Here is an 11,390-nt window from a genome sequence, read left to right on the forward strand (position 1 = left end):
ATTGGTGGAAAGTCATTGGTAAAGTGTGATTGGTAGACAGTAATTGGTAGAGAGTAATTGGTATAGAGTAATTGGTAGAGATTGATTAGTGGAGGATATTTGGTAGAGAGTAATTGGTAGAGAGTAATTGGTAGAGAATAGTTGGTGGAGAGTAATTGGTAGAGAGTAACTGGTAGAGAGTCGTTGGTAGAGAGCATTGGGTAGAGAGTGATTGGTAGAGAGTAATTGGTAGAGAGTAATTGGTGGAGAGTAATTGGTAGAGAGTAATTGGTAGAGAGTAATTGGTGGAAAGTAATTGGTAGAGAGTAACTGGTAGAGAGTCGTTGGTGGAGAGCATTGGGTAGAGAGTGATTGGTAGAGTGTAATTGGTACATTCAAACTGAATTTTACAAACTTCTAGAAAAAGGGGGCATATGAGTACATGAAATGCAATATAGACCCAAGGAGAGTGGCAGAAAATTATCGATATGTTAAAACAAAGTGTCGAGACCAGATCATGAAAGCAGAACAGCGGCCTTAACATTGAATCAGATCACATAAGCTGTGCAGGAAATTCTCTGGAAGAGTGATGCATTTAACATCACAATGCCAGCTTTTTGTAAAAAATGAGTATCTGACAAGACACATTAATGTGCTAAAGATTCTGATGACTGCCTGGATCAAAGAGTATATAATCTGCTGGGCGATGACCAATGCTGGTACAGGTTAAGGTTAGAAAAAAAGCACTCTGTTAGAAAATGGAGAGTCAAAGTTGTGCTGAGACTGAATACTGGATGAGCAAGGAAGCAACCGGCCAGACATGATCGTTGAATACAAGAACCAGAAGCTGTTTCAGATAATAGGCGAGGCTGCCCTTATCAGTAAGAACTTAATAAGAAGATAAAGGAAAAGCAACAGAAATGCTAGCAACTGGTTTGCGGAATTCATGAGTGAAGGCCCGGGTCCAAGGTGCAAAGCAATCCAATGATCGTAGAATGTATGGCCGGAGTAGCGAGCTGAGAATAAAGATAATACCGAGTGCTGATGAGAAACTAGTACATATGACACAGAGGGAACGCTGAGAACTTTATTAGCAGAGAGCAAACATATAGTAAGGAAGGTGCTGTCAAACATAAATACAGTAATATGAAAGCATATAGATATATATATATATATATATATACATATATATATATAGAAATATATACCGAAATGTATACTACAGAAATACAAAACAAAAAAATGAAGCTGCCAGCGATCTTTGGCGGCACACTTAAAACAAGGCCCAATGGACTATATGACACCTATAATAGTAACAATAATGAACAAGGACTTAATAGGCTACATCACACCTGTAATAATAACAATAATGAACAAGGACTTAATAGGCTTCATCACACCTGTAATAATAACAACAATGAACAAGGACTTAATAGGCTACATCACATCTGTAATAATAACAATAATGAACAAGGATTTAGTAGGCTACATCACACCTGTAATAATAACAATCATGAACAAGGACTTAATAGGCTACATCACAGCTGTAATGATAACCATAATGAACAAGGATTTAATAGGCTACATCACAACTGTAATAATAACAACAATGAACAAGGACTTAATAGGCTACATCACACCTGTAATAATAACAATAATGAACAAGGATTTAGTAGGCTACATCACACCTGTAATAATAACAATAATGAACAAGGACTTAGTAGGCTTCATCACACCCATAATAATAACAATAATGAACAAGGACTTAATAGGCTACATCACACCTGTAATAATAACAATAATGAACAAGGACTTAATAGGCTACACCACACCTGTAATAATAACAATAATGAACAAGGACTTAGTAGGCTTCATCACACCCATAATAATAACAATAATGAACAAGGACTTAATAGGCTACATCACACCTGTAATAATAACAATAATGAACAAGGACTTAATAGGCTACATCACACCTGTAATAATAACAATAATGAACAAGGACTTAGTAGGCTTCATCACACCCATAATAATAACAATAATGAACAAGGACTTAATAGGCTACATCACACCTGTAATAATAACAATAATGAACAAGGACTTAGTAGGCTTCATCACACCCATAATAATAACAATAATGAACAAGGACTTAATAGGCTACATCACACCTGTAATAATAACAATAATGAACAAGGACTTAGTAGGCTTCATCACACCCATAATAATAACAATAATGAACAAGGACTTAATAGGCTACATCACACCTGTAATAATAACAACAATGAACAAGGACTTAGTAGGCTTCATCACACCTGTAATAATAACAATAATGAACAAGGACTTAATAGGCTACATCACACCTGTAATAATAACAACAATGAACAAGGACTTAGTAGGCTACATCACAACTGTAATAATAACAATAATGAACAAGGACTTAATAGGCTACATGACACCTGTAATAATAACAATAATGAACAAGGACTTAATAGGCTACATCACACCTGTAATAATAACAACAATGAACAAGGACTTAGTAGGCTTCATCACACCCATAATAATAACAATAATGAACAAGGACTTAATAGGCTACATCCCACCTGTAATAATAACAATTATGAACAAGGACTTAATAGGCTACATGACACCTGTAATAATAACAATAATGAACAAGGACTTAATAGGCTACATCCCACCTGTAATAATAACAATTATGAACAAGGACTTAATAGGCTACATCACACCTGTAATAATAACAATTATGAACAAGGACTTAATAGGCTACATCACACCTGTAATAATAACAATCATGAACAAGGACTTAATAGGCTACATCACATCTGTAATAATAACAATAATGAGTAAGTGAGTGGTACCCCGCAACTACCTATTAGATTTTGGCGAATCAAGTCTTTTGCTATGGTTCTCTTGCAGAGTTTTAGCGCTCCATAGCTACTGCTTTCATTTTCAAAGGATGTTAAATCTGGTTTATTCTGCAGAAATTCATATAAATGTAAAGTGTGAGACAGTATCTTTTTACATGACCTTTTAGGAGCCTGTGAACCATTAGCTATCCCTAGCTCATCTTTGTTGCCTATAAACAGTCCAAAAGCCTGAATTAGTCTATAGGCTAGCATTGATGAACGTAGTGATTAGCATTGATGAATCTATAGATTAACATTGATACACTTACAGATAAGTTTTGATGAATCTATAAATTAGCTTTGACAAATCTATAGATTAACATTGATGTACCTATAGATTAACATTGCTGAATCTCTAGATTAGCATTGATGAATTTATATGTTAGCATTAATGATTTTATATGTTAGCATTGATGAATTTATATGTTAGCATTGATGAACTTATAGACTATCATTGATGAATTTATAGATTAGCATTGATGAATTTATATGCTAGCATTGAGAAAGCTTTAAATTATGAAATGTTTCAAGATGTGAAAATTTATCCCACGACAAAACACGAGCGAAGCGATTGTTTGGGAGCTTCATGATAAATGAATATGTGTACACAACTTACGAAAATTATTCATCAACACCGTTGCAAACCCTTGTACTGAAATCTCATCAACAAATTTAACCATTTTTCAATGGAGTCGTTTAAGTATAATAAAAATACAAAACACATATAAACTTATTTAAGTATGTTACGAAGTTTTTGAAATTTGTAGACAATATCCTAAACCTTACCCATCTGATCGGATTATACATAAATAAACAGATTAATTTGGCCTAAAATTGCTATGAAAACTTGACAAACCTTCTTTAATCAAAATTAAGACCGGCCAACGAAACGCCGATAAGGCCATGCGACAGAGACTAGAACCATTAAGTCGTGTGCATTTCACGAGAAAAATGTGCAAATTTCACCAGTCTATGGCATTGTCCAATTGCCGAAGGTTTCTGTAATTAACGTAGAAGTACTGAAGAGTAATCGTTTCTTTTTTGCTGATTCTACCGGAATCTGACATTTTGGACACTTATAATGAGTACTTTATTATTCCAACTGATGTCCAAAGCAGTGAAAGTAAAGGAAATGACCATGATACTATTCTAATGGTTTTTATAAAATTAGTACAATATATAATTAACGTAGAAGTACTGAAAAGTAATCGTTTCTTTTTTTGCCGATTCTACCGGACTCTGACATTCTGGACACTTATAATGAGTACTTTGGTATTCCACCTGATGTCCAAAGCAGTGAAAGTAAAGGAAATGACAATGATATTTTTCTAACGATTCTTACAATATTACCTATAAAATTATTACAATATTTAATTGTAAGAATAATTATTCATTTTTATAAGATTTAGTTATAAGAATAATCATTCGAATTTACAAGATCAAAGTATATAGTGACTGATGGTGTGCAATATGTTACTGCAATTATTTTTTGAAAGATTTTGTTGATGGTACTACGGCTGTGCCCAATATTGCAATACCGCCAAGCCGCTTTTAATATCCGCAAAGTTAAGTAATAGGCGTACATTTTCTTATAGATATACATCTATTTCTATGACAACCAGCTAAATTCTGTATAGATTTTTAAATTCAGCATCATTTTTTAGATACAAACACAGAAACCTAGATAAATATCACAACTTCTTGATATTGGTTGCTATGACCAATGATACACAGCCCCCAGCGATATATATATATATTGTATATGTATATATATATATATATATATATATACATATATATATATATATATATATATATATACAGTGAAACTCGGATAACTCAAACTTCAAGGGACCGAGCAAAAGTGTGCGAATTATCAGAGTGTTCAAGTTATCAAAGCACTGTCACAAGTCCATGTATTTACTTATTTATTAGTAGATACATGAACATATACAAACTATAATATAAATCAAAAGCACAAATGGCTTGTTTCAAATTAAATGCTTCTAATGTAAAGTTTAAAACGTTTTTATCAAAAAGTATAGAGATTTTTCTATTACTTGAGATTGGTTTGTTGTTTGAGGTGATGTTATTGCCAGGACGTTTTTAGATTGACATTGGCAAAGCTTCTCGTTGCTGAAATGCTAAAAAGAAAAGACATCTTTTTCTTTCGAGCATTTTACCCACGATCAATTTTGCCGATTTTTGTTGAAGTTTATGCAAAGATTACCTTACTTTACCTGGCATTCGGTAAGAGCAACACTCCGAGGCAGTTCAATTAAAAGCTTTACGAGGTTTTGCGGTACATTGTATATTACTAACGTTTTTTGAATGGATACTTATTGAATGTACACACGTATTCTGTGTTTAGGTCAAACGATGAATAGTTTTTTTTAGCTAAGACAACGTATACGTTTAATTACAATAATTTTTAAGACGTTTTAAACATTCAACATTCCGACCTTGATTCAACACGGAATCAACGTCGGAAAACTATTCATCACGGGCTAGCCGGGTCACGCACTCAAGGATTTTCGCCACGCAAATACAAAACGAAAACAACATGCTGTTTTGGTTTTGTATGTGCGTGGCGAAAATCCTTGCGCCCGTGACCCGGCTAGCCCGTGCTATTCATCATATAGCAGTATAAATCAAATTTCACCAAACCTTTAGAACAGTCGTTGACAAAAATATTTTGCCGATGGAGGTAGTAACGACGCTTATGAATTACGAAAAGTTGAGGTTTACCTCTATGGCTTGGAATAAAGGGATTTTCTAAAACGATAGCAACCGTTTCGGTAGCCGTTGGGCAAAAAAACAGTTTGAATAAACAGTGTTGAGTTCGAGTTATATAGAGCCTTTTATCATTGCATGGGAACGGACCAAGCAAATCCAGTCGAGTTAACCATGTGTTCGCTATATCCGAGGGCGAGTTATCCATGTTTCACTGTATATATATATATATATATATATATATATATATATATATATATATAGCTGTTAGAAGACATTAACTTGGCACTGGAGTCAATCTCAACTGAATCGATCAGTGAGACTAATGCCATATTCTACAGTACGGCAACTGTCGTCTTGGAGGAGATGGATATTAAGCCACTGTCAACAAGGCTTCAAACCATTCCATCTTGGCAGCTGAGGCTACAAAATAAGATCAAGGACTTGCGCATGAAAGTTAGTAGGCTCAGTAAAAGATCTAACCACAGTTTGGAGCGTCCAAAAAGGGAAGCCACAATAGAAGCTCTAGAATCTGCCAAACAGCAGCTAATAGCACTCTCGGCACGACTGAAGCGGTACACCAAAGAGCGGGATAACAAGAGAATGAACAAAAACTGTTCATCAATAATCCATCTAAAGTGTATTCTCAGTTCAAAGGTGAACTGCAGAGGCCAATGTCAGATCCTCCCCGATCCAGCACCTCAAAGTTCTGGAAGGACATCTGGGAGAAAGAGACTACTCATAACACCACTGCAAATTGGCTGAAGAGGCTTAAAGAGAGCCACCAACACACTGTGGCTCAGCAAGGACTCACCATCAGCAAAGTGGACATCAAGTGCAGAGTGCAGCGTATGAAAAACTGGGCAGCACCTGGCCATGACATGATTCAGGCCTTCTGGTTGAAGAAATTGACATCACTTCACACTAAAATGGCTAAGCAGATGGAATGCCTAATAGAACATGGCGACCATCCGGAATGGCTGACCAAAAGACGAACTGTACTTCTGATAAAAGATCCAAAGTAGGGGCCGATTCTCAAGTACTATCGACCAATAACGTGCTTGCCCACCACCTGGAAACTGCTTTCAGGAATAGTTGCAGACAAACTGGAAGAGCACATGAGTCACTATATGACCAGTGCTCAGAAAGAAATTGGGCGCAACACCCGAGGAACCAAACATTAGTTACTGGTGGATCGGATGGTCTGTCAAGACAGCAGGAGAAGACATACCAATCTTGCCATGGCTTGGATCGACTACAAAAAGGCCTATGACTCAATTCTCCATAGTCGGATACTTGAGTGTCTCAGTATGTACAATTTTCACCCTGCTCTTGTGGCATTCATCAAGATGTCAATGACCAAATGGAAGACGGAACTGGAGACTAATGGCCAAAAGCTGGTGAGTGTACAAATTAAGCGAGGCATCTATCAAGGTGACTCCTTATCACCGCTGCTCTTCTGCATATGCCTGAACCCTCTAAGCAATATGATGGAGAAGACTCACTATGGGTACCAGTTTAAGAGTGGCACCAAGATAAACCACCTCTTCTACATGGATGACATCAAGCTGTACGCTAACAAAGAGAGGGACATTGATTCGCTAATACACCTCACTGTGACGGGATAACTCCCATATTGACTGGAATTGGTTGACAACAGTAGTTTATTTGAAACCTGTACCATGAAATACGACATTTAAAATAGAATAATAGTATTGTAAATAATAGCATGTAATAAAACAATTCAAGCAAAATGAGATATTATAAAATGCTAATACTATAATATAATACATGTGCTTACTAATCTTAATATTAACTGAAATTAGTTCCCTTGAGTACACAGTTTAAAACAAGATTGATAGAACTAGATAATAGATAAAAGTAGAAAAGGAATTAAAAAACTCACAATTCCTGATCTCTTCCAGTCTTGTAGATACATAGAAAGTAGATGATTATTTAGAATGATATAATGCACATAAGAGTCTCTAGTCTACTTTTCAACCAGCTTCAGCTGGCAGCTAGCTTTTCACTGTCTTCTCCCTTTGAGCTATCATGCTCTATTGAACAAGACATATGACCTCATGATGAGTAGGTTTGATACCAAATATGGTCGTTAGAAAAGCTATCACATCAATGCTATGCATGACATGACACATAATAGTACTGACAGAAAATGCTATTGATAGATAATACTGACAATAAAATAATACTGATAGAAAAGCTATCACACCAAAGCTCTGTATGTCGTGACACATAATAATACTGACACATCGGAGGGAGGCGATGTTGATGTGATAGCTTTTTAATTGAGTGACTCAAGGGATTCGTTAGTTATGCAAATACTAATCTACCAGAACCGGAAACCGTAACCATCCAAAATGTAACTACAAAATAACCAAAATATGCTATGTACACATATTGTCGAGACAATCTCTGACGAGCAGTCGAACACCTACTCCTGAGCCGCTACCACAGGCGATCCAGCATCATTCACTGGCACCAACAAAGCTAATCTCTGCACACTACGTGAGATTTTTGTGTTATTTGCACCTTTGTACACATTTAGTTTCTCACCCTGTCTGAAATTTTTGTATGCAATGGTTACTTTGCGGACTCTACTGTCCTTGCCATGAAAAACGTCATCTACTTTGGCTATGTAGTACTTACCACGTAGAACATTGTGGTCTGCCACAGCTACAATGTCACCTGGCTTCAGATTTCTGCTTGATTTTTGCCATTTGTTATGTCTGAGAAGTGTGGGAGCATAAAGCTCTGTCCAGTGTTTCCAAAATGTAATGGCTAGTTCACTGATTAATCCTAACTGTGTTTTGTAATTGGGATAGTTTGTCCAGCCACCTGGATTGGCAGAGAAAGACCGCCCAAGCAGCAAGCTGTTGGGAGTTAGAATGTTGATTTCAGAGTCTGGGCTTGGTAATGTACCTAACGGCCTCTCATTGAGGATATTGTGTACTTCGGCTGCTAGAGTGCCTAGACCAGTTGAAGAGAGACGCTGATAGACTATAGATAGCTTGAAACATCTTTTGGCAGCCTTTACCAGTGTTTCTACAGCACCTTGATGCCATGGGCTATCGGCTGGACCAAAAGTCCAGCCCCCAAGATGAGTGTTCCCTTTGTCACACTCATCTTGTACACAGTGTCCCTATCCAACAACTTCCAAGCTGTAGCAAGCTCCTTTTCAACTACTAGTTGGGTACCAGGATCAGAAAATATCTTCTCCGGCCAACCTATGATTGAAACAAAGCAAGTCAGTGCCATAAGAAAAGACTCGGTGTCATAGCTGAATACCACTTCATTGTGCACTGCTCTAGAGTAGAGATCTGTAAAGAGGACTCCATATGTCTTGCCACTAGTTCGCTTTTGCACCTCTCCCTTCACTAGGTAAGGACCAAAAAGGTCCACCATTGTGTTGTTGAATGGAGGTGCTGGTTTGAGTCGTTCCAGTGGTAACTGTCCCATTTGTTGGACAAGTAGCTTGGCATCCCTCACTCGATATAGTTGACAGTTGTTCTTAATTGTCTTTGCGAGCTTAGCTCCCTGTGAAGTCCAAAAGGATCCTCTAAATCTGGCCAATGTACCATCTCTTCCTCTATGGCCACCTACTTCATGAGCATCTTTCATGAGAAGTCTAGTATACTCATGATTGCAAGGCAACAGCCATTGCGGAGCATCATCTGTTAATGGATTATGGCGAGCTAGTCTTGATCAAATAACCCAGATCATATGCTCGTTTTTGATAAGTTTAAGTTGTTTATACCGACCTTTGTTTGTGCTCTTAAGGTCACTCATTGTAGATTGTACATCTTTTATTAGCAGCCTGCGAGCTTCATCCAAGGTTTCAGTTGTGATATGCTTTGTTTGCATTCCTTCGAATGATCTTTGCTTGAAGACACTTATGACTCGTGCTACTGTCCATTGAAGTCTGACAGCACTACTGAATTTTTTGTAGTCCCATAAAGAAGACTGGTCTGCCACCAAACTACTTGATGCTGCAAAAGCTGAGGACTGCTCAACAATGTTTTGTTCTTTGGAGAAAGACTTGCAAGGCTGAATCTCCCAGCTATCTAAATCTGTGTAGAGAAAGGCTAGGCCTCTCAACCAGTCTGACTTTTCATGCAAGTCTTGCAACAGCCTGGGTCTGGTAAGCCAGTCTGCAATGTTATCTTTTCCATTGACCAAAAACCAACTAGACATGTCTCCATTAGCGGCTGCTTGTATTTCTCCAACACAGACACCTTCATAGGTTTTAAAACGTGTTGAGACCTTGCTTACCATGTTGAGAACCGTTTCAGAGTCTATGAGGTAGAAGACTTGATCAAATTCATACCTCATCTTTTCTTCCAGTACCCTGCGTGCTCTCTTAGAAAGCACTGCTGCATTGAGCTCCAACTGTGGGATTGACCTAGTTCTCATTGGTGCAATTTTGCCTTTAGCACAGATGAGTCGACACCAGTATTCTCCATTGTCCAGCCTCTAGTGAACATATGCAGCAAACCCATAGGCAACTTGAATTCCACCTGAAAATATGATCAGTGTAGGTTGTCCAACTGCATTTCCAGGTTTTATTCAGCTTTGGAAACCACGCTCTGTACAAAGAACTTCACCCACAGTGATCTAAGCTCTTCTGGCAAAGGTTCATCCCACTTGAGATCCTGAACCCAAGTCTTTCTAAGAAGACATTTAGCTTGTAGTGTGAAAGGACTCACAAATCTCAGTGGGTCGTAAATTTTCATAACTTGCTCTAGAACCATTCTTTGGTGAGGGAATTGCTGCACAAATAGTTTCAGCGGTGAGGGCCTCTTCGGTATATTGACCTTTTCTTTTTACAGAAAAGTTGATACTTGATCTAATGTTTATTGTGTCTTCCTCGGGTTTCCATAGTACACCTAAAACTCGGACTGTTCTGTTACCAGTAACTTCACTGACTACTTGCTGTTGAGTTACTGTTTCACCAGAAAATTGCCAGCTTTTTACTTTAAAGGCAGCCTTTGAAAGAACTATGTCAGTTTCATCAGCTAGTGACATAGCAGCATCTGGAGTTTGTACAGAATGTACGATGTCGTCAACATAAGTTGAGTGTTTCAACATGTCAGCTACCTCGGGGTATTCCTGCTGAAACAGTGAGGCTGTTTTGTATAAAGCCTCACTGCTGATAGCTCCTGCTGGCTTACCACCCATGTTTACCCTTTGTATAATATATGTATTTGGTTCGTTTTCTGTTTTCAAGCCCCTCCATAAGAATCTGTGGCAGGGCTGCTCAGTAGGTTCAATAAATATGGAGTTGAACATCTTCCTGATGTCTGCCACAAGTGCTGTGCCTTCCATTTGCCAGCGAAGTAAAATACCCACGATGCTGTTTAAATAAGCGTCAGGTCCTTTTGCAACAGCAGAATTTAAAGATACTCCTTGAAAGCTCTGGCTCGAGTTGAATACAATCCTCACTGGGTTTGATTCTGATTTAGGATTGCTAACTGCCAAGTGACTGATATAAAAGACAGGGCCTGACCAGTTCTCTATTTCTTTCTTAGAAAGTTTCCTTGCAACCTTTCTGTCAACCATATCTTGGATCTGTTGGTTATACACTTCAGCCCAGCTTTCATCTTCAAGGCTGATCTTTCTTGCTTCAGCCTCTTTATCTGATCTTCCATCTCATCATCTGTTGTAAATAACTCTTACTGAGGCCACCTCTCAGCAAATTGGTACTGTGATGGGATAACTTCCATATTGACTGGAATT

General features: G+C 37.7%; 2 protein-coding genes across 2 annotated transcripts; both read right to left on the bottom strand.

Annotated features, from left to right (window-relative positions):
• Window positions 1–8,699: 8,699 nt before the first annotated feature.
• On the bottom strand, window positions 8,700–10,067 carry LOC137387127 (uncharacterized). Its single transcript, XM_068073443.1, has 2 exons — window positions 9,416–10,067; window positions 8,700–9,328 (listed from the first exon to the last, which is right to left on the bottom strand). Exons 1-2 carry the CDS (start codon window positions 10,065–10,067, stop codon window positions 8,700–8,702), a joined length of 1,281 nt encoding a protein of 426 aa, XP_067929544.1.
• A 267-nt stretch (window positions 10,068–10,334) lies between these two features.
• On the bottom strand, window positions 10,335–11,213 carry LOC137387137 (uncharacterized). Its single transcript, XM_068073454.1, has one exon. It carries the CDS (start codon window positions 11,211–11,213, stop codon window positions 10,335–10,337), a length of 879 nt encoding a protein of 292 aa, XP_067929555.1.
• Between the last annotated feature and the right edge of the window lie 177 nt (window positions 11,214–11,390).

This window comes from Watersipora subatra, chromosome 1, assembly GCF_963576615.1.
Source record: "Watersipora subatra chromosome 1, tzWatSuba1.1, whole genome shotgun sequence".
Lineage (NCBI taxonomy): Eukaryota > Metazoa > Bryozoa > Gymnolaemata > Cheilostomatida > Watersiporidae > Watersipora > Watersipora subatra.